At 36.3% G+C, this 25099-nt stretch overlaps 1 protein-coding gene across 2 annotated transcripts; it reads right to left on the bottom strand.

Annotated features, from left to right (window-relative positions):
* Positions 1-1884: 1884 nt before the first annotated feature.
* sun2 (Sad1 and UNC84 domain containing 2) lies at positions 1885-22894 on the bottom strand. 2 transcript variants are annotated; one of them, XM_015383208.1, is made up of 16 exons: positions 22620-22894; positions 12228-12336; positions 12021-12109; positions 10024-10398; positions 9883-9942; positions 9659-9730; positions 9122-9267; positions 7572-7622; positions 7451-7489; positions 5365-5559; positions 5121-5258; positions 4949-5045; positions 4621-4736; positions 4364-4537; positions 3973-4062; positions 1885-3424 (listed from the first exon to the last, which is right to left on the bottom strand). In XM_015383208.1, the coding sequence occupies exons 2-16, from the start codon at positions 12332-12334 to the stop codon at positions 3308-3310; spliced, it is 1866 nt and encodes a 621-aa protein (XP_015238694.1). In that variant the 5' UTR covers positions 12335-12336; positions 22620-22894; the 3' UTR covers positions 1885-3307. The 2 variants fall into 2 exon arrangements, with proteins under 2 accessions (XP_015238694.1, XP_015238695.1); XM_015383209.1 differs by lacking the exon at positions 22620-22894 and adding an exon at positions 15026-15111.
* Positions 22895-25099: the final 2205 nt, after the last annotated feature.

Here is a 25099-nt window from a genome sequence, read left to right as displayed (position 1 = left end):
AATAAATAAAATGCTAAGAAAGAAGAATTTACGTCAAAGTTTTGGTTTATTATTCATATCTAACCTGTTAAAGCGTGTCACATCTTACCTCAACACAGCAGTGGTACTGTTGGAACAAATAGCTCCCTCTACAAGGACTAATGCACAGTTTTGGAGATAGGACACTTTTCAGATCATGTGATTCATCGTCACAACATTAAACTAAATTATAATTGGTTAATAATGAAAACTTAAGAAGCTCAGATGATATCAGCTGATTGGGTGGCATGGATATGGAAGGGCGGGTTTAAGTGGTGACAGAGATAAATCAAAATAAATTTTATACAAGCTTAAAACTTATTTTTCAAATCTTTTTTGTTGTGCTTTTTCAATAAAAAAATAATAAAAATATATACATATATATCTATTCTCTATGAATTGTACTCCCACATCCAGTAATTTACTATCTACTGCATAGCATTAGCGACTCTACCACTTTTCGCCAACAGCATGATGATTTCCCCATGAGTATCATATCTAGCGCTGCAGCTGAAGCTTCATCTTACTGATGTAACCTCAAGCTGTAAACAGCTGATGTAAGGAAGGCAAATGAGAAATCTAATGCAAGGTGTTACTGTAGTGCTTTGACTAACGTAGGGAAGTCCACCGTGGACACTGATGTGTTTATGTAAATGTTCTCTAAGAAGTACACATATTTTCTCTTTGTGTGTATCACCATATGAAGGAGATCAGGATTAAATATGAGTTTTGAGTTTCCGCAAAAAGAAAGAAAAAGTTTCAAAAAGAGTCAGCAGCACTAAGTGTAACACCTGCGCTCGCCCGAAAACTGATTTTGTTTGACTGTTTAGATTCTTTTTCAGTTTCCTCGAAAAAGTTTTTCATGCGCAACTATTTCAATGCAAACATGTCCTTATTTATCCAAATATACTTGATCTTCTGCAATTATCTTTTCTTTTTAAAGGAAACATTAGACCTTAAACTATGTGTTTATGGCAGTTATTGATATTAAAATGAGACAAAAATGTTTCAAATTAGCTGGAGGTTCAAAATGTATATATGTAAAAAAAGAATACAGGCTTAAAAACATAGACACATGTTATAGTCCTTTATAAAACATTATTACAAACAAATTAATGAAGTTCAAATGTAAACATATTGGTAAGTTTTCCCCTGTATACTTAATTAAAAAAAAGTAAAACAACACATTTTTTTCATGTTTATCAAAGATTTATTTATTTAAATGCTTTGTGGAGGAATTAGACAATTTGAACAGGACAAGAAATTAAACAACAAAAAAGCAAAGAAGATATAAAACAGCATGCTGTTAAAGGTATAATGGAGGGTGTTCTCTGTCCGGGTGCATCATCTAATTGTCAATCATTCTGGTGAAATGTTTACGTAAGGCTGTCCTATTTGCTCCTCCCCATTTTCACTTACCAGTACTCAGTCTGACATAGTGAAAAAAATCTTCTTTTGGAAAGTAAGCTTTATGAGTGATGCAAACACCAACTTTTAAACAGAGCGTGCACGAGGAGAAATGGGTTTGTGCATGCTCTCGCACATGTTTAATAGGTGTCTCCTCTCAGGAGCATGCTTTTTTTTTTTTTAAAGTGGAGAGGGTGGGTCTTTTAAAAAATTTGCAGAAGTCCTCCACAATACCTTTAATAAACAAGATTTACAATTAAGAGTTAATTACTTTATTTAGACAGACATACATCGTTTAGTAAAGTGTGTTCATGAATAACCAAACTATTAAAATGATAAAAATAGAAAGTTTAGTTTAGACTAAGATTTCCTTTACTTTAATCATTCCTAGTTTGATATGAGAATGAAAAGGATGAAGATGCAAAATAAATATATTATATATATATATATTAAATGCGGTTAGATTGTAATCACCAAGATAGAGCCTGTTAAATTAACTATTCCAAACAATTTTTTGTGCAGTAACATTTTTATAAAGAGTGGTAATGATTAAGCCATCAAAACAATTTAAAACATAAACTTTGCATCAATTGAAAACCTCTGAATAAGTTTTCAATTAAAAAGCAAAACATTACAAAAAAACATTTATTCTGATCCTGAGTTTTTGTTTTGTGCGAATTTGAACCGATGAATTAAAACAAATTACAATAACACATCTAGTGCATCACAGAGTAAAGTATTAAACATTCTTCTCAATCAAATTCAAATATTCTGTGCAACATATAAATCAACAAAAAGCTGCTGAAAGTCCTGCCAATTAACAGATTGAAATGAAACATCGGAATCTTTAAAAATACTTTTATCAGGATTTTCAATATTCAAAGCAAATCTAATATAAATTTACATATATATATTATGGTCTATCAAATAAAAACACCTTTCATTTCAGGTTGAAAAGGTCATATAAAATCCTCTGTACAAGGAAGCAGAAAGAGATCTTTCATGCCTTTAGCATGGCGTCTTATAAAACAGGTTAGCAACAAGGTTATTCAAGTATCTCAATTACCAAAAATAAAACAAAAAACAGCACACTAGAGTCTACTGGAAGAGTGCAAATTGATGATAAAAAGCTGCATAAATACCATTATTCTTTGTAGAATAGTCAATCAAATTTAAGTTATTAATAAACAATACTGAATAAACATGCTTCACTGCTGCCTTCAATAATTTTTACAAGTCAGTCAAAAGGGGAATATCACCGCAGTGATCAAAGATTGTTTTTAAAAAGGTGCAAATAAAGTTTGAACAGACTAGACCTTCATTATTCTTATAAAAAGAAGACATGTTGAAATTTGTTTAGCGTTCAACATAATCTGTAACCTATTAGTTATAAGCTGCATTTTAGAAAAAGTTAAAATTTTATTTTTTTCAGATATATTCAGTCTGGATACTACTAATTAAGGTACAACTAGAAACGTTCTCATATATGCATTGGAGGCCTATGCAGCAGGAAAGTCCTCATAAATACAAACGATCAGTAACAAAATATTAAACATGATCTAGTGGCAGGATTACAAGCATAAGGTTACCAGAACCTTATGCTGTTCAAAGCTCTAACTAGGTAGATTTTTTGTTATACCTTTATTCTTAGAACTGAAAAGCCAAATGTGCACTGCACAATTAGCTTCCCAATGATGTCTGTAACTTCAGCATTACTGGATGAAACCACAAAAAAAAAAAAAATCAAATACCTGCTGTTTTCCATACAGCTGTGTCACATGAGTAACAATACTCCACAGCTTTTCAGGATCACTTGGTCTGCAACTCATCAGACTTAAAATGAGAACTTTCGTGTCTTTAGGCGAGTGATGTAGAGGTACGCCTATGTGGAGGCGATCTTTCCATGAACACGGAAGCGGTACAGGCATGTGTACTCGGCGTGACCCCAGTTAGAGAGAACTCGCAGCTCAACAAACCGATACACTGCGTCGTTGGGGGTCTGTGTGAGAAAGAAAGAACAGGCAGAGGGATTAGTAATGATTAGTGGAACATTACATTCCGAGGCTTTTTGTGAGAAAATAATGCAATGTTCAACTGCACAACTTAAAAAAAAGTGACAGCAGCTAATGTTTGCCATGTGGGACGTTTTCTCATGCAGCTACAGTGGAGAAAATACAAAGTGTTTTAGCATTTACCAATAGAAATAAGCTAAGTATTCCAATTTGCACGCATGTGAATTAATCACATCAAGCAGAATGTAAACATCACAAGTAGGAAAGAGACTCTGCTGACAGCCACGCTGTCATAAAACCTGCAATTTGGAGGACTGTACTTTGATTAGCTGGGGTTTTCCTAACAGCATTCAGGTAAAATCAAGACAACAGGTCATCTAAACAACAAAACAACTCTGGATGATTTCAATGTCTCATTTCCAAATCTGAGAAACCATTTTAAATGGTTACATTCTTTGAGAATGTACCCCCCATCTAGACTAATCACTGTGTTAGAGCCTTATGATTATGTTTATATAGAGGAGATTAGACTTACAGGTAGTTTAAATGTCTGAGTTGACCCTCCGTTTTCCTCGTAAGTAAACGTCCCAAGCAGAGTTCCTTCTTCTGTGTCGTTTTTCAACCCCTGACAGAGAAAGAAACAAGCATGACCTTAAAGCTTCGGAAAGTTGCTCTAATTGTGGGTCCTTTTTGAGATATAAAGGTGAATCAATACGATGGATGATGATAGCAAGTCCAAGTGATCCATAACACTTTGCAGGTGAGGACACTGACTTTGTCAACACTAGAGGTTAAGCTCTTTATTTAGAGATGAGTGATAGGGACATTGTAGGATTCAATGTTCCATCATTTTCCAAATATGAACGTTTTTTTTTTTTTTACTTTGTAGTCCAAGTGCTGCTGTTGTGGACCATCAAAACACTCACATAGACTTCAAAGTCTTTCGGTGCAGAGTTGATGTGGCCGGTGGGGGAGTTGTAGCGTGGCAGGTGGTCCAGAGTCACATGACTTATGGTGATGGGGTGTGACAGAGAGATGACCAGGTTGCCTTGGACTCCGTGGAATGCCCAACATTTCCCTGGAAGGAGAACCGGGTAACCCTGGGATGGAAGGAGACGGCAGGCTTGTTAGCAACCCTGGGAATGCTCGTCTTTCCCTACGAAGCAAACACGGAAATCTGTACCTGGATGACAGTCCGTGGGCTTTCAGATGGATACCAGAGAGGAAAACCAAAAAGAGTCACACATGCTGATCGAATGCGATACGTCTCTGAACACCGTGTGCTGACAATGCTGGCACCTTCAAACACACACAGAATAAATAAGATGAACAAACTAAATGAAAATCATGACATGAAATCAAACTTAGGTCTATTTCTGTCTACAATGACAAAATACATCAGTTACAAACAGCAGAATGTATTTGTAACAAACACTACTTGTTGGACATGTATAATAACTCATTTAAGGACATGGAGATACTTGCAGCAGGTATTAAACTAGTCTTCGCACCTTGAGTCTCAAGAGCAAAGTCTGCCATCTTGTCTGCCATGGGATGTCTGCACTCTGAGCAGCCTCCTTTGTCTCCAACCATGACTGCATCCTGTTCCTGGTTGACAATTGGAGCAACATGTAAGTAACATTTTTGATTTTATAGTTTTGTGATTATTTACGCACCACATACCTTGATACGATCAGTAAACCACTTCTCCAAGGCCTGTTGGAGCTCTGGTGTGAGTTGGTTGTGGACGGAGAGAGTGTCGGTTTCAGGACAAGGGGTTGGAGTGGCTGCTATCTGGATGGATGATAGCTCCTGGGACAGCTAAAAAACAGGACACAGAGAAATCATGAGAAGAACAAACAGAAACACAGAATCTAACTTTTTTGTTTAGTTTGTTGTTTAGACATAATTACATCAACTTTGTTACCTTAGCATTCTGGGTCTCCAGAGTTTGGATCTTAGAGCTGAGGCTAGCAGTAGCAGAGCGGCTGTCCATCTGGTAATCTGCTATCTGTTTTCCCAGACCAGAAATTTCCTTCTCCAGGTTACGGCGAATGTCTGAGTCCGCAGCCTCCAATTTTGCTTTCATAAAATCCACGTCCAGTTGATGTTTCTCCTTCAGCTAAGGGGAAAAAGTATATAAAGGTGTTGAACAGATTTCTGAAGAGGTATAGAGTAACCAGAGATTGTTATCATACAGATCAGGAAGTTAATTGGTGATTGTGAATATTGCTCCTTGCTGTAGAAACAAAATGTAGCTTTTTAATGTGACTCCTGTAATCTGGAGCTACACACAGAGTGCTAAGAAAAAGGACCCCCCAATACAGATTGATACTGTTTGAACTTATTTAATTACTGTTATGCTTCAGACCATTTGAAGATTAGAATACACATATATATAGACAAAATGCTATTTTTATATAATTAGGGAAAGGAACCATCTAAACTAAGTTGGCACTATGTGGGAAGAGTAATCATCCTTCAAGTTCAGTTATGAATTAACTATGATTAACCAACATTTTCTAAGAGCAGAGCTTGGTTTCTGGCCATATGCAGCCCAGATTACTCCCTTAAAATCAGTTAAACGGCACCTGTCTAACAACTTGAAGTAAGAAAATCCCAATAGAAATATGTGATTTCTTAATGTAAAATAAAAAAGAAATTCAAAATTAAATGAGAAACAGAGTCCTTATAAAGTGGGAAAAAGCCTTCAGTCTGGAAGGGTTTTACCACTTCATAAAGCAGTGGGACTCCAGTAAATCTCATAAGAAGCAACGTCCATAAATGGAGAAGCCCCAGAGCAGTGGTAAACACTTCCAGGGGCAGCTAGTCTGCCAAAACAACTCCAGGAGTAACTGATGACCAATGAAGGAGGTTATAAAAGAACCCAGAAGGACACTAAAGTGGAGCAGGTCTCATCTAACTCATGACTCAAAAAGAGAAACTGGAATAAAAATCCAGCAGTCCTACAACAGAAAAATCTGATGGTAAAAAACAAAACAAAACAAAACAAAACAAAAAAACCCCCCAAAAGGCCTGTTGTACGTTTAACAGGGGAAAAACTTGATCCCTGGAGCATAAAAAAAATATCAGTCTGGCTAAACAATAGGGGAACCTTAGGAAGGTGTGTATGCTGTTTCATCTGTACTCAAACTATCACAGCATTTGAGAAAAAGCAGAATTTGGAGTAAAGGTCTGTGATGTAGATTGATGCTCTGGGTATCTATGCTGCTTCTATGACCTGGAATATGACCATAATTTATCCAACTATAATGTATGCTTTCTATCCAGTGACCTTAAACTCATACCCTCTTAGATGAATGGCTCAAACACATAATACAGATTATGGAGCGATTTAAATCCTACAGGGAAACTGTGGCATGTTCTCAGAAAATTCACAGGTTTGAAGATCCTCCAAATTAATTGAATTCAAAGACTAGTGGACCAGAGTTTATCCAAAGCAATAGAAACTATCAACCTGCAATTACATAATTTTTACACTAGATGTCGCCATACTGTAACCTTATTTGTATTGTTAATGTGAGTGTAAACTTAACTAGATGATTTTATTTTGCAAACAATAGAAAAAGTTGATCAGATTAAGATCAGATTGTGATTAGGCAAAGATTTTTTCAGCTAATTTTTTTTATGTGAATTTTAACATGTTGCCTTCAGCCTAGTTAAAAACAAAGTTTATTCAGGAGTTAAAATTGCATCATTTTCTGTTTTCTTGTTTCATGATGCGTGCATGGGAAATGGAGTCATTAAGTCGAATCTAAAAGTTTCTTCAACCAAACACAAAAAAGAGAAGCTGAATTTACAGCCCTTTAAATGCATATTTAATTACCTTTAATGCTAGAAAAGCAAGTCTGTGGAGATTTATCATGTTACGGGCTCTTAATAATTTTTAATAAACAAAAACACAATCCTGTACCATCACTGTCTTGTATTGTTTTATAAGCTGTTAGAAACTTAAAATAAAAAAGATGAACAAAAAAATAAATGAAACTAACCTTGGAGAGAAGCTCATCCTGTTTAAGCTGAAGCTCCATCTGCAAACAGGCAAAAACAAACATTTATCACAGTTTGGAAGTTTAGAAAACCAAAACATTCTTTTGTGTTTATGTGCCTTACCAGAAACTGCTGCATCTTTGCTTCTACAGCAGCAGAAATTACAACTGGATCCTGGTTAAAAAGAAAGATGACTTTAAATCATATGAAGGTGGAAAACAAGACAACAAAAGCAGTGTGAGCAAACCTAAAACACATGACACTTTTGCGACAATGAGACCAACATCTGCTATGAAAATGAATTTATCCTCTTCGTCTGTTTTTCTTCAAATCAATGCAAAAAACAGCTTCTATTTGGAAACAAAGACATTACAATTGAGGGCATTTGAATAAATAAATTTTCAATTTGACAAGGCTACTCAAAAAAAAGTGTAGTCATTTGTTTTAGCCATTTAAAGGTGGACTAATTTGCTTTAACTGTCTTGCTGAAATATCTAAGTGAGCTTGATCTTATTGCCAAAAGCAAATGGACAAACATTCTCGTCAGCATTTTCAGCAAGAAAGCAGATTTCATGATTCATTACAGCAATTAATCAGTCTTGAAGTAGCCCAGCATGTAATACTAACACCTCCATGTTTGACTGTGGAAATGAAATATTAATAAATATAATTAAAGGTAAAATGGAGAATTTTCGAAAAGGTTTAAAAAGACCCACCCTCTTCACTTAAACCCTGTACCTGCTCCCAAGAGGCAAAGCCTTTTAAACGTGTGCGAGAGCATGCGCGAGCCCAATTCTCCTCGTGCACGCTCTGATTAATAGTTGCTGTTTGTATCGCTCATACAAGCTTACTTTCCAAAAGAAGATTTGCAATTTTTCCTCTTTGTCAGACTCACCACCGGTAAGTGAAAATGGGGACGAGTACATAAGAAGGCCTTACGTAAACGTATCACTAGAATGATTGACAATTAGTATTTTGATGATCCACCTGGAAAAAGGAAGCCATCCACTATACCTTTAAGTAATGCTTTGCAGAGGTTTAAACTGTGGTACATCAAGTTGCTTCATAAAAAATGTAAAGTACTGAATTTGGTCATCCTTGATTTTCACTACTTAGAACTCTGACTGTAACTGTGGGAAAATGAGGTCTGCACTAAAGTTAAATTCAAGTTTCCATTTGAAATGCTTTCTTTTTTTTCTTTTCTTTTTCTTCTTCTGTTTTTCTGCTCTATTTACATTGCAGTGTCCATATAAACTGTAAAACTCCCTGCATAATTATAATAAAGCAATTTATATGCATGAAACAAGGGAAGCAATATGGCAATTGCCATACTGCTACACTTGTAATAGTAAAATCTGTTGGGCTCTTTTTGGCATCAAGACAATTATTCTTATTGCCACATTGCCAGACAGGACACTGTTAAAAAAAAATAAAAAAATTCAAGTTTCCAAAAAGTTAATATATGAAAAGAGTTCCTCCCCAAAACTAATGCAATAATAGCCTTTTTTATATGCTGTTTACTTCCCATTATCACAATTTGTTTGGGGATTTAACATTCTTTTGTGTCTTACAGAACAAATCTGTAAAATGGGAGAATCAATTTTACAGAAAAGTAGAAATCACATTAACCAAGACAGACAGTGAGATGCACACAAGCTGTAGTTGAGCCGTACCAGCACAGGTGAGGGTATGATGTTGGGTTGAGGAGGAACGCTGGGAGTGGGGATAACAGGCTGAACCTTGGGTTGTGTTTGTGATGGAGACTTTGTGGTCATGAGGGAGATGAAAGAGGTGAACAAAGGAAGGAGCAACCAAAGACCTGAAAAAAAAAAAAAAATAAACAGGAGGGACAATACTTCAGATCAAATTAGCTGATCCCCAAGATCAGAGACGTTTAGCTTTTGCGTGACACACTCAGTCCCAGTGAGGTGGCACACGAAGCATGGCTGAACCCACCACCTACTCTGATTTCCTGGGGAAAACCCTGCTCTTGATAAACCTATACCATTCACACGACAGTAGCTCTGGCACAGCGTGCAGGTTGCAAAAGGGTGTGTTCTACTTTCAGTAAAAAAAAAAAAAAAAATCACAAATGGCAAACAGTGAAATTGCAGAAATCTCCATCAATTTCCTTGACAGATGAGTTCATTTTACCATGCGGTTGGAACATTAACCAGACAACAGGAAGGCTAAATATTGATGTTACTTACACAGAAGTATTAAAAGGAGCAGGAGCGCCAGACCACAAGCCTTTTTCATCCGCTTACTGACTGATGCATTAGCTGTAAGGACAAGAATGATTTTCACAGACACGCTAGGATATAAAAGGGCATATATGCAAAAAACATGTTGCATGTAGACAGAATGAAAACATTTCCAAGAAAAACTTTTATGAGAAAAAATATATGAAGACAAACTGAAAAACAAAACAAACCTGTAGATGTGACATGAAGGACTTTTTTGTGTGCATTCGCCACCATCACTGAGGCTGAATCTGTCACAAAGTACAGAAAAATCATTTCATTTGAATTCTCCAGGAATACAAGGCTTCACGCAGAAAAGATGTAGTTCTCACCCATTAGATGGAAAAAGGCATCACTGATTCTGCTTTTGAATCCTGGACCAAGAGCTGCACCGCTACTGCTGCTGGTTCTCCTTGGTGTACTGGTGACAGGTAAAGGCTTCCTGTATTGGCCCTCAGATGAAGAGTACCCTGAGCTGTCCACACCACTCTGACCTGGCTCCTTGTGTTTGTGTAAACCCAGCAGACCAGAGCTGTGAGGGCCAGCATGAGAGCTCTTCTCTGGGGTTTTGGAATGGCATCGCATGTGACAATTGGTGAATGATGGAGTCAGAGCTGGCCGAGGGGTTGGAGCAGCAGGGGGGTCAGGGACGGTCCTTATGGTGGGCTGAGGGGGACTTCTTAGAGGGCTGCTTACTGGACTCAGACCTGTAAGGAAACAAAGACAAGAAGTCAGATGTTGGCAAGAAACTCATGCTGTGCCATGAAAAAATATTTAAATAGATTTAAATTTCACACTACAGACAACCAGAACCTAATCTGAAGAAAATGATCTGCTGGTTTTACACTTTTTTTTTCTAGAGATCAAAATGTGAAAATGTTGGTATAAATAATTGATCAGCACATCTATGTTTACAGGTTGGAATTTTGGGAGAAGACTTATCAGCATCTGACATATAGCCTAAATGTCTAGCTTCAAAATCTGTCCCACATGCTTTGAATTCCCTTTATATTTTTTGCAGGATTGTAAAAGGAATACTAAAGCTTAAACTCCTGACGCAACTAAACTTCCCAAATATCCAAAACTAAAAACCAAAATTATTAGGAAGATGAAGATACGATGAATAAAAGGGACAGACAAATGGGATTAGGGCTGCAGCTAATGATTATTTTGCAAATCAATTTTTCAATTAATCAATTAATAATCGGATAGTAAAGGTTCCTTAAATAAGATTTTTTAATAAATTAAACTAAAACTTTTCCACTTGAGAAGTTCTAGATAGAGAACATTGACATGACAAATATTTTTTGATTCTAAATGCAAAATGTTTACATATATTTTTTCTACGATTTCGATCTAATTACTGCTCTAGGTGGATTGCCCTGTCAGGTAAAAGCATGTCTTAGAGTCTCTAGACCCCAGTTAACGATTAATCGATTACTAAATTAGTTGACAATTATTTAAATAAGCAATTAATCTGATTAATTGTTTCAGCCCTAAAAAGGAGTTAGAAAAAAGCCCTAAAATCTAGGCCTACCATTGATATTATTAAAATTAAGAGACTTTAATACTGTGTTCAGTTTGGAGGTAGAATGATAACTGCCTACATTTTAGGCAGTTTCTCTTAATAAATAAAAACAACATTTGGGAGTTTGTACGTTTTTTTTTTAACAACAAATTACTCCTTGCCTCTTTTGCATGGTGCCCAGATCTGTCAACAGGTTATCTCACCCTAAAACATGATAGTCTATCATCTGTTTTTACATAATACTAGACATATTGAGCCATATGCTAGTAGTGTTTATACACACAAATTTGTTCTTAAATCGTTTCTGAGTGATTTAGGAGAAAATGTCGCATTCATCATTTTCTGATATTTCCAATCTTCTCTCAGGTACAAAACACATTTCATGAGTGCTACAGACTTGACATAGGATTCTTGCATAATCAGCTGTCATCCAAATCTAGTCTTTCACTAAATGACTACATTTGTTGTTACTCAGAAGCAATTGTCCATTTCATTAGGCTATATTATATTATTATTATATATTAGTCAACTCTGCAATTATAAATTCTTTTTTTCACTGATGACAGAATGATTAGTCACCACAGCTGCATGTCGGTATAGAGGAGAAAAAAACTCTGTTAAATTAGCTAACTTTTTCTGCTGGAATTTCTGAATGTGTTTTTTTTTGGAACTATTTTAGTTTCTAAAATGTGAAACACTTTTATGTTGCATTTAACTATATAAAAGGTGTCCTACAAATATAATCTGCTCATCATCTGAATGTTTAAAGTGATAGAGTCTACATGTGGGTGCTATACTGGCCTGGAGTGACTGGAGTCTCAGGGGCAGAACTGGCATTGCTGTTGGTGCGGGACGCAGACTTCCGGGCCCCCGACTTCTTCTTGAAAACCCTAAACAAACAAAGAAGCACAACAAAAATGTTTACATGTGTGAGTCACATCATCCGTTGGATTCCCAAACCAGAATCCGTGCTTTGACAAAGATGAAAATAAACAAGAAGATCCTTACTTGACAGGGTTTTCTCTGTAGGATATGTTGGTCACACTACTTGAATCTGATTCCTCATCTGAATTATAGTAGCCACCAGACACCAGGCGGGAACTCCTACGAGCCATGGCTAAAACACACAGATCAGATAAAACAGAGAAAATAAATTATATGAATATTGTCATTTTGCATACATTTCTAAAATTCCTAATGCACCTGGCCTGTGTTAGAAAATCAAAACAGCTCAATGTTACAGAGTGGATTTAGAAGTCATTTAGTTACAGACTGAATGAGTACAATATTTTTGTATAATGTATTATTAGTTGGGAGCTTTTAAAAAAAAACAAAATCAAGCAGAATATAAAATAATATGGAACATGGAAACACACAGGATATGTCCAACTATAGTCCTATACTCAAATTCTCATAGTAACCAAAAATATGATTCAAGACAAAGAAACAGAACATTGAAAGAACTAAATATAAAATTTGTCTGCTCTCCTTAATGCATGCTAACAGCGTGTTCTCTCTTTCAGCTAACTGCAAACTCAACTTAACAATTAATCGATTACTAAATTAGTTAACGAATATTTCAACGATCGATTGATAGCGATTAATCTGTTTGTTTCCGGCCTTTTATCATACTGCTATATTGATTCACGTAACCATAACATTAGTTGTTGATACAACAGTAAGAGCAGCAATGATCTTTGGTTGCACAGCAGCAGTGACACATAATGAAAGGGCAACATTAAACCCATTAGTATTTGCCGTAGTCATGCCAACGGCTGAGTCTTTAACAGATGCTTTTGTAGTTAATCTTAGGCACATGTAATCCAACTAATACGTCCTGCTGCTCATTCACTGAGATTACACAAGATTAAATACACAAATGCTCAACTCTACAGCGCATTCAAACAGGAGAAAAGACAACTCCAGCACATTTAACAGCCCAGACTGCTTAATAAAATCTTTGAACAGATATATAACAGCTCATTCCAGGAAGAATTATATGCAGAGGGAGCAACCTGGTCTCAGTTGCTTTAAAACTTCATGGTCATACTTGCTGGATCGGCGCAAACAAGAAGAACATGGCAACTTAAAGCAGTACTGTGATTTGATTTGGTAAAGATTCTTATATTGCTATGAGTGTTCTTATAATAATGCAGAATAGCAAACCCCAGTTTTACTCCTTACTGTGCCAACGCTCTGACTTATTCAATTTTAAGAACTATGCAGAAGCACGGAGGAGACTGGGCTCTTACTGTAGCCGCTCCAAAGCTCTGGAATGACCAGCAGCATATGAGGAAGGCCTCTCCTCTGATGGTTTTTAAATATCTTGTCCAAACCCACCTTTTCGCACCTAGCAAGATAGAGGGCTTTATTTTTTTTTATTTTATTATTTTATTCCTTTTATCTTTTGCCCAATGTTATTGCTTTGATCATGTGAATGTTACTTTTATCAATGTTTTAACTGTTTTTTTTTATGTGTAATGTTTTATGTATTTTTTCTGTACAGCTGTGGTTGTTTTATAAATACTTAACAAATAAAGTTTGATTGCATTGAAAAATATACCTATGAACACAACCAAAAATGTTTTTTGTTGTAAAAAAAACAAAAATTTTCCTTAAACATAAAAACCTACCAAATACAAATAATAAGTGAAATGCACCTAACTGCCCTCAGAATGTATTTATCTATTAAATATAGTCTAGTCACGCATCATATTTTGCCTAGTGTAACTACAGCAGAGCTGTGGGGTTTTCAGAGGATAGTTCAAAAGGTTTAGGGAACAAACAGCATCTTTAAGACTGAGGGTCAAAGCAGACGGATTACGGATGAAGTTGGAAAAAAATTGAGGTGAGGTTTAGTCATAAAAAACTCTTTAAAGGTCCAATCAAGCAAGAAACAGTGGCTGATCTAAATGGTTGGGCAGGTAGATCATAAAATCAATATTTAAAAAAAGTTTTAGAAGAAGAAGTTTTATTTACGGTTTTGCTTCAAAGAATAAAAGACACAGAGTTTAAATTTGCAAGAAGTTGCTCTGGTCTGATGAGACCAAAATAATATTTACTGGCCTTCATTCATAATGAAGCCACACATCACCCTGATCAGACACAGTTCCAGAAACAGGTGGTGGCAGCATTTTGCTGTATGGATGCTTTTCTTAAGCAGAGTTGATAGGAAAATAGTGGAGCTAAAAATAGGTGAAGTCTGGAAGGAACCCTATTAGAAAATCACCCTTAGCAATACATAAACACACACAGCTACAACTTTGGATATAAGACTGCTATCATTGTGTTTGAATGGCCTAGTCAAAGTCCAGATTTAAAACCAAAGGAAAACTCTTTAAAATAACTGTTTAGATACTCTTCAACCAATCGGGCTGAAGATCAGCTGCTTTGCAAAGGAGACTGGGCAAAAATTTCAATCTTTACCTGTTCAACGCCAGGGAAAATATACCATAGAAGATCCAGCTGTAACTACTGGAGTAATTCTCTGAATTAGTGACTCACCGGAACTACAAACTAATGAATTCTCCTCTTTCCACATCACAAAAATGCAATGCAAATACCTTAGAAACTTTAGGAGATTTAAAGTTTGAACCACAGCAGGTAGGTATCAATGTTACTGTATATGATACACCTGCAGACTGACTTCCATACTCGCTTCCTATCATTAGCCCGTTTCTGAACAGGGTGTTACCCAACTGTTTGACAGCCGTAAGTATAGATAACCTTTTACCCTCCAGCTCTTTTGAACTAAACAGAGATGTGTAACTGCAAGGAAAACAAACTTCTACCATGAAAATTCTTACCTTGGTCAGGATTAACACTTCTGTTAGATTCCTGAAGTCATTAGTCAGGTTCCAAACCTGCAGCGGAGCGTAACTACAACACTGACTAAAAAGAGCGGCAGATGATGACAGAAAGGGAAGCTGTGGTAGTCCCAGCCCAACAGACAGGAAGTCTGTATGACAGCACACATGCACACAGAAAACACTGTCCTCCAAACACTACATTTTGATAAATTAACAAAAATAAAAGAGCAAGCTTGATTACTCATGACAAACAGATGTCTTTCCAATAAAATCTTGTCTATATGGGCTGAATATTATTTTCTGTGCATCATCAGCCCCCTGCAGGCTAACAAGGCTAAACCAGGAAATTGAAAAGATAAATGGGCCAAAATAAGAGAGGAGCTGCTGTTTATGCAAACAGACAGTAATAGATAGCATCATCACATCACGCATCACTATGAAACCGTGGAAACATGTTTTATTTTCAGTTGACAATAAATGGTAACAAGACAGCGTCATTCAAACTGAAAGCTTTATTTTTTTGGTTTTCAATCCAGAAATGACAGGTTAACCTTCCAAACCCCTCATGCACCATAATAGCAGAAACAGAGATCTTACCACCCTATGAAATACATATTTACACAGAAAACAGGTCAGAACGGCTATACACTGAAAAACATTTAGAAAAAGCTAGGTAACTTTTTCCACATAGAAATTTTATGTAAATTTTACTCAATAAAAATCTAAGTTGAATTTACTTACTAAGAAGAGTTGCTTTAACAAACAAACTAAAGTACATTTCACTACCAAATTAACCTTATCAGAAAAAGATGTTTTGTTTTGCTAGTAAATTTTACGCAGGAAAGCACAGAGACATGCGGCCAAACACACAAGGATAAATAAGAGAAGTCAATGAACCTAACAGTCATGTTTGGGAGAGTGGGAGGTAGATGAGAGTACCCGGAGAGAACCCCTCTATGCGTGGGGAGAACATGCAAACCATGCAGAAAGACCCTGGACTGGGAATCAAACCCAGAACCTTCTTGTTGCAAGGCAAAAATGCAACAAACCACACAACAAGTAAACAATATTTTCCATTTCTGACCTAAACATGGTCTGGCAAGGAAAAAAGCACCAAGTTTACTCCTTATATCCTGGTATGTATTACATGCAAGTTGTTTTGTTAGTAATATTTGGTAAGATGAATTGTATTTACTTATATTTTGATGGATATAGATTTACAAATGAATTCCAAGTCATTAAATAAAAGGTGTCATTTTGAAGTAAAGAGACTTGCGTAACAATTTGCAGTAAATTGCATAATAACGAGGTAATATTTACTGGACAAAAAGTCACTTTTTCAGTGTACTAAGAACAACCAGCACACTGAGGGAGAGTTTATTATTCATCTATGTTTGCCTCTCATGACAACCACCTGGATTCTTATGTTACGGAATTGCTAATTTGCAAGCAAGCCTTCAACGTGTTTATCTTATCAGATATCAGAACAGTGGCAACAGGGGAATTCAATGCTGATATGATGTGGTTCGAAAGCTACAGGAAACTATGCATGGGTTCTGTTTTATCCAAGCATAGTTTTGAAAACATAACACCACTCCTGTGAAACAACCAATAGAGATCTGAGACAAATATTTGGAGTCCACAGCAACAACAGCCTAAGCAATGGAACACAGTTTTAGCATTTCCTTTTTCTTACTGCATCAAGAGGCTTTCTGTCAGAGTGCAACAGAGGAGATACTTCTACTGTAAGTCCTCTTAAATCCTCTCTGCCACTATAATAGCCATCCCATGTAGTTTGGCCCAAGCACATTTACCCTCGTGAATATACCAACGCCATGCTCAAAAATATCTCCTCTTAAACCCCTGCATCCTAAAAATCTGATTTAAACACAAGCATTCTTTGTTGTAATTATGATGAAATGAGGTTCCACACCTCTTAGAGTCTTGTAATTGTCCATGCAGAAATGTGAAAATGTGAAGAGTGTCAGAAAGATGAAAACATCTCCCTGGGGGTGAAGAAAGAAATCGTATTCAAGTTCTAACAGGGATCATGTGTTGAGACGGACAAAAGGCACTGTTCATCCAGAGCAGGCGGCACAATCTTCTAAAACAACACATGAGGACCATGTGACACTGAATAACTGAATAAAACTGAGTGCTTCTAAATGTTGCTGCAAGAACTACAGACTTTTACGGATATTATAGGGATTTTAATTAAGCTTGTGATCTATCTTATGTAGATGTTGTATCAAAAGGCTTTCTAATTGCACAATTTAAATACAATTATTAAAAGGAATGAATTTTAAAAGGAACTGTAAGTTGTATTTGATAATCCATTATTTAATACTGTAATTTAAAAATGTATTTTCAAATCCTATTTCTAAATTGAGATTTAATAACCAGAACCAATAAATCCCAGTATAAAACCTTTCCTAATCACACATCTAAAATGGTTATTCTTTTTTCCATTTTCTTTTTCAACTTTTATTTTCTTTTTACTTCTCCCTCCCTATTTACCTTTTCCATAACCCAGCTGTCCCAGAACACAATGAGAACCAGTTTGACCAATCACAATTGCTCCTCAGATGTAACCAGCTCCCTGATTGGTCATTTTACTAACCAAGCATGTAAGTCTAACCATTGAAGGAGCTCAACTGATTTCTAGTGTGCTCTGGGATCAGAGGGGCCATGGAAAAGGTAAATGGAATAGGTAAAGAAAATGCAATTTCAAGAAGTATTAAAAAATGCAAGTTGAAAAAGAAAAAAAAATGGGAAATAAGGAATTACATCTTTAAATGTGTGATTAGGTAAGATATCAGATTTATACATTTTGGTTTTTAAATTTACATTTAGTAATTGGAATTGAAAATACAGTTTTAAATTCCAGTATTTAATAAGGGATTAATAAATACAATTTTAAATTCCTCTTTTATGATTTAATTTAAAATGTGTAATTAGAAAAAAAGTTTTCAAATTGCCTAATTTCAATCTTAAATTGAAATCATTGGCCTTTTTAATTGAATTCAACTAAAAANGATGGAGGAAGAGATCACACTCTACACAACAGACTAATAGAAGATATGCAACATCTTGCTGCAAATGCTGAAGGACCCAAGCTTCCTAAGGAAGTACAATCTACTTTCTCCGTTCTTGTAGACGGCTTCACAGTTGCATCACCAGTCTAGTTTGTTGTCCAGGTGAACACCAAGTTATTTATACACCTCCACCACCTCAACTTCTTCTCATCTGTTAACAGGATTCAACCTGTTCCTGTTTCTTCTGAAATCCACAATCATCTCCCTTGTTCTGCTGACATTCAGGATTATTGTTTCCACACCATACCAGAAAGCGCTTTGTACTCAATTTCTTGTCCATCTTTGATGCACCCAATGATTGCAGAGTCATCCTAGTATTTCTGTGGATGCCAGGACTATGTCTGGTACTGGAAGTCAGACGTGTACAGAGTAAAAGTGAACGGTGAGAGTGCTGTCCCCTTTGGTGCTCCTGTGCTGATGACTACTTGATTAGACAGCTGATCCCTTCAGTCTAACAAACTGGGGTCTTCTTCTTCTCAGGTAGTCTTTGATCCATGTGGATCAAATTGTTAATGGCTCCACCTGAATCTTCTGAAGTTTCTCAAAAAAGTAAGTCAGGCTGAATTGTGTTGATTGCAAATTTAGCTTTAATGAAGGATTGGCAAAAAGGTCATAAGAAATGTGTAGTTTCCCAGTTTAATGATCGTCAATCATGTGGAAAAGGACGGTCAGCTCAGAAAAGTCCAAATCTGTGATTTTGGAAAGATCCCCCCAAAAAACCACTATGTATCAGTGATGACTTGGTGCAACTTATTTCAATTCTGATATGATATTGATACTGCAGCTTTGAGTATTTGCTGACCTTGAACTATTGACCTTTTTATTTTGGGGGATAAGCATCTGTAACTTTAAAAACTCCTAGCTTAGATGAAACTGTAATGCAACTAACTAACTTTACTTTTGTTAAATTGATAACTCATCTTAATAATACTTTACCATGCCTTAAAATGTATCTTATTAGGGGTTACGTATTATATACCACTAAAGGACTTTTGGATAGAGCATATTTGCCCTGTTTTGGCTTAATTACCTTGCACTAGATTTCAATGAATATATTTCCCATCAGTAAATACTTAAAACTAGTGGAGACACACTTTAGCAGTCATTACTGGATAGTCTCTTTAAACGACTGCTTAGGTTACCATAACTAAACAAACTCACATGCATTATGTATTATATTTAGTGACTTTAAGTGGACTTCAGAATTAATTCTCTCGATCTTAAAGGTAATGCAATGATTTATAGGAACTCTGTTTTGCCTCATGTATTAGACCGCAGCTGTCCATTTAAGAGTATAATAACATTTCCAAGTACCAGTTGTTTAGCTGTTTTTTTATTCACCTGCTTACCAAACCCTAATCCAATTAAAAATTCGTAAATAACTTATTCTTTCAATCTCATACTTCAAAAATATAATTACACATAATTTGTGGTTTGTGAAATAAAAAAAAAAAATTGAACAAGTTGGGCAATAAAACTGCTTTTAGATAAAGTAAAAAAAAAAGAACAAACAGGCTAGAAGAACCTGCCCTTAGGTATCTCATCTTCAGATGGTCTATTATGAAAATGCAATTGATTCTCTACCGGAACGCTGCTCTTTAATTTGGGTTCACCATAGACTAATTAAAAAACATTGAATAAGTCAAACAAAGAAAGCACCAAAATGCTCTGGCTAAAATGAGCAACTAGCTGAGAAAGCACAGAACAACCTACATATCGAAAGTAGCATCTGTTCAGTAGTATGCAGGGTGGGGCTTTTCTCCTGCACCCCAGCCCAACTACTGACACTGACAAACACAGACAAAGAGGGAAATGCATGGGAGCAGCACATGAAAAGAAAAGGGGCAAAAAGGGGATGAATGAGAAAGAACAGGGACAACAGAACAATGAAGGGGGAAAAAAGCAGGTACCAAAGCAGAGATAAAAGATGGCTGGATAAAGGGGGAAAATGGAAGATGAAAGAGGAATGTAAAGAAAAACTAAATGTGGAAAAATAAAACATAAAGAAAACACAGAAGGGAATGGAGGGAGCATAACATTGGCAGGCTAATGAATAGCCAGAGAACATTCAGTTTTAATTTGAATGGAAAAAGACAGAAAAAAGGGGGAAATATCTAGAAAACCTCTTGGAACAGTGAAAGGGGCAAAGTTAGAATGGAATGCAGAGAAGTGGCTTTAATCAGACCAAAACTGGCCCACAAATACTTTAGGTTGCAGCCAGCACTGCTGGGACAATGCCAGTGAAATGTGACTAAGACACAGAGCAAGTGAGTCACTGATGTGCTCTGGCAGCCAAACGCTTAGCCTGAAAGTTGTGTAGAAGTTAAAAGGGGTAAATGGTGAGTGTTTGTATTTAGCTACCTAATAAAATCCATTAACAATCTCTTCCAGATGTTCCATTTGCATTCTTTCACTGTTTCTTTATTCGTCTGTGCCACTTGAAGTGTTCTTTATTGTTGTTTACAGTAAGCTACAAATGGACCCCTCAGCTCCCACAGCATCCTTGCCTAAGAATCTATAGATAATCTAACATAACGAAGAACCTTGCTCTTAGCTTCAGTTGTATCTTTAAAGAAACCCTCACTCTGCGGTCCTGTTTACATTACAGCCAGTCGTTAAAAGTGGGGTCTTTTCCCATGATTTTTGTACTAACCCATTTCGATCAAAACCTATTAATTATAATCTACATATACATGGCATGAATGAAAATGGTGTAACTTATACACCCAGTCACTAGCTGGCAGTGTGTTCTTTAAAACACAACATGTCCAAGCACTTCCTGCTTGGAAAGCAGGAAGAAAGGGTGTGTTTGATTTCAGCAGCTGTATCCTCCAAGGACCCAGTCTACCTGGACAGGGTCCTTGGAGGGCCGTGAAAATAAGAAGGCCGGAAGAGTTTGGCTGTACTGTATTTTCAAACAGGTCCAGCCTTCTGCGGCTTTCGCCCCCCCTTACTCAGCCTACCTCTGTCTCCTAGCAACCGTGACAGCTGACACACAAAGCAGGCAAAGAATGGATAACAAACTTCTCACTACTGCTCTGTGTGCTAATTGCATTTTTGAGGTGTTTCAGCAGCAGTACCACATCCATGTCTAATAATAATAGTGCACTAAGGGCCAATAATGGATATTTACTAATATTATGTTACATATATTTTCGCACCACTTGGACACCACGAAAAACCGACCAGAGTGCCGACATTGCTTCTTGGTTCAGTTAAACAATCCTCACAATCCTGAGCTGCTTCACAATTACTGGCACATGACCGACTCCCCCCTTCCTGAAACAAAAACAGTAACTACACCGTAATAAATATTGACCAACATTGGCCAAGATCGATATCAATGCTAATATATCATGCATCCCTGATAACTAGATAAATAGAAATATGTCATTTTTTTCTATTTATTTAATGCATGCATTTACTATTTATTCTAAATGATAATAAGCACTGGCATCCATTAAATGTTTCTGCTCAACTGTGTTACTTTTTAGCATGAGACAGTCCGTGGAACAACTTTGGGCATCCCATAGGGACACCACAAGATGGGTGAAAATATGCTTGAATTGCGTACCAAAAGAGCCTGCATGATCTGTTTACATGTCAGGCAGTAATGTGTAAAAAGCATGGGTAGAAACACTGCGCTCCTAAATTAAACAGCTAGTTTGGTTTGGCATGCTTAAAATCATCTATATATAGGGGCTGAAACAATGAATCAGATCAATCGTGATTAATCAACTGATTTAGTAATCAATTAATTGTAAACTGGAGTATAGTGACTCTAAAACATGACTTTAGCTGACAGAGCTACCCACTTAGAGCAGCAATTATACCAATAATGTGAAAAAAAATACAAAAGTTTTGAATTTAGGATAAAAAAAAAAAGGTTTTGTGTGTCAATATGCTCTATCCAATATTCCTCAAGTGGAAAAGTTTCACCTGGTTTAATAATAATAATAAAAAAAAAAAAAAAAAAAAAACTATTCTTCATGAACCTTTGGCTATACGATTATTAATTGATTATTCGAAAAAATTTGCAAAAATAATTGTTAGTTGCAGCCCTTAACAGATATTATTTTAAAAATAACTTGAAATTTAAATTGATATCTCTGAAAACACAAAAAATTTGGATGGAGAGTAGCAGATTTAATGGGGGTTGTTCAGAGTACCACCAATCTGGATCCAATAAACTATTACAGGAATAAAAAAAAAACTCCACATAAACAAACCCGCCAGCATCTAACTACAAACTAACGCATCTCTGTATTCGAGCAGTAAAACACCAGAACAAGTAGAATAACATAAAGTAGGAGAACTGTTTTTTTTTTTTTTTTTACCAGCCGAGGTGTCCCTGAACGCAGCACGTAACCCAAACGTTAAAAGTAGCCTCAGGGAGAAGAGTAACAAATGTGATGTACACCAACACATGAAGAGAAAGAAGTGTTTGAAAGCTAAACGTGAACCGTCTCCAGACACATGAAGGCTTCATAGCTTACCTCGTATGTTGTCCGGAGATAAACAAAACAAGCCGCTATCAGTCCGAACAACTGTCAGTCTGCAGTTGGCAAGGAAAGGTAATCCTCTTGTTTGAAGCCTAACCTTACTCTTAAAACTTCCTTTTAAAGCATCATGATGCCAATATTATCTTTGCTACGTAACCATTAAAGCGAAACATAAACAGTGTCGAATTGCATTAAGTTTAAGTAATAAATTTGAACAGCATGACAGCTGACAACAGTAGCTGCACCAGCGCTGTAGCTCGATGTGACTGCTTCACTTCACCTCGAAGACTGGCGTCAGCTGGCAAGCTGGAAGGCGGAAACACGCACTTCCGGAAAAGATTTTCAAAATAAGGCCGATGATTTTATTATTAATTTTAACATTTAAAATGAACTCTATCTCAATACTGGGACTGTATGCAGACCCTTTACAAAAACATTTTACATATGAAATAATTGGGAAATAAGTGAAAAAGTGAAGTGAAAAAGGAAGTAAGAATTAAGCAATACTCACAAACTTACACTGAGCCCCTAAATAAAGAGTAAAACAAACAAAAAATGTTAATCGGTAATTGGACTGATTGGCACAACATGATACAGTATTAGAGCTTCAACAGCCTCATCAGCTGTGAGTCTACAACATGTAAAAACATTTGCCTACTTTTGATTAAGCGAATTAGATCCCAATCATTGGCAAATGAAAAAAGAGAATGCATTTAGAAATTAAAATATAGGCAGTGGGCTCGAAGAATTAGGTAAATATGCTTTAGTTGCAAATCAAAAAGGGGACATTTGATAATTTCTTGCATTACAATAAAAAATGTATGTGAAATTTAGCTGTGAATTACTTGTAGAAGACAGAAAGACAACGAGCAGAGATATTGCAGTTTTTCTTGCTGAAAAATCACAATATTGCACTGAATTATACAGTTAGTTAAATACTGTGCACTGTTTATTTTTGGTCTTACGATTTCTCTTTCAGCATATATTATTCATTGTAGCTTCAGTTCTGATGTATTTTTATTAAGAGTAAAATGCTTTATAGTGCATATTTTTGTATTCTAAAGATCAGCAAACATTAAATGTTACATTAGAAGTTTAAAGCAAATAATAGGCTATAGTGTACCGGAAACGGAGACAGCAGCGACCCTTTTTTATATAGTTTCTTTATATATTCAGCGGCAACTGTGCACCATCATACTCGGTGATGTTGTTCACTTTGAACTAGTTCCGGGGACGTTCAGAATAGCGTGCAGCTCCTGATGGTAACAATAACAAACTCTTTACGCCCCCTGGTGTCGATAGTTGGTATGTCCAACGGACCCTTCCATTCAGATGTAATTTCCTCCAGCTGGCACACGAGGGAGCTATTTAGCTATGGTAGAATATACACAAGCGTCAAGCCTTAACCCACAGTTTACTTTCTAAATTACCACATTTAAGAGTCGAAGCTGCTTAAACCTAAACTGTCATTCTTTACTTAGTTCACAGACTGAATAAATACTTAAATCATTCCATACCATGAAACCTGTGAGTAAACAGGTCTTCCATAGTGAAGGGTTTGTGGATAAGATATGCTTAAGATAAGGGTGCAGTACTAATGTATCTTAGTTAGGGGTGGATTTACCATTAGGCAAAACTAGGCAGTTGCCTAGGGCCCCCATAAAAGTCATTTTACATGTAAGGTTAATACAGCTATTAGTGATTTGTGCACATTAATTATATTTTTGATAAAAATCCTTTCCTTAAAATGCCATCAGAACTCTTATAATATTTAGTGAGTCTCAGCCCCCCCTTTAGTGTCCACCACATTGGATCAGGCCATTGGCTGCATATGTTCAGAAAGGTCCAAACAGACAGCAACAAAACCATTTGAAAAACAAAGGGTGCGAAGAGCAGTGTTGCCAAATTAGCACTTTTGTCACTATGTTTAACAACTTTTCAGACCCCTCTAGAGCTTTTATTACAAAAAAAAGTGCTTAGCTGAAAATCTACTGACTTTTTTCTGCTACTGGAGACTTTGGCAACAACATATAAAAGCAGTGAACTCTGCTCTCCAGAGCAAGTAGATTCATAACTCTGCCTCCTGTTCTCTTCTATCTTGTCTGCTGTCATAATTCATGCAGCTATTATTTTATTTAAGTAAAAAATGGAAACGGATAAGTAGACCATGGCTTGTCTACAGTGAAAAGAAGGACTGGGTTATTTGCTTTTGCTGTGGCCTTTTTGGAAACACAAGAAGGAGCAATGTTCCTAAGTTAGAATGGGCTTAGTGATTGGAAAATCTTTGATTCCTTTTCAGGCAGCATTAAGAGTCAGCTGAGCACATTGCAAATATGAAAAGAAAAATGGACAAAAGAAAAAATAGAGGGGAAAACAGCAAGAAAAGGGATAGAAAGAAAGGGAAATGTATGTCTATTCTATTAAAAGTTCTGTCTCTGTATAATAGGCCTGTTTTAAATGTTGTCTTCTCAATT

The sequence above is a fragment of the Cyprinodon variegatus genome, unplaced genomic scaffold (genome assembly GCF_000732505.1).
Source record: "Cyprinodon variegatus isolate N-32 unplaced genomic scaffold, C_variegatus-1.0 Scaffold278, whole genome shotgun sequence".
Lineage (NCBI taxonomy): Eukaryota > Metazoa > Chordata > Actinopteri > Cyprinodontiformes > Cyprinodontidae > Cyprinodon > Cyprinodon variegatus.
This window is presented reverse-complemented; position numbering and strand designations above follow the sequence as displayed.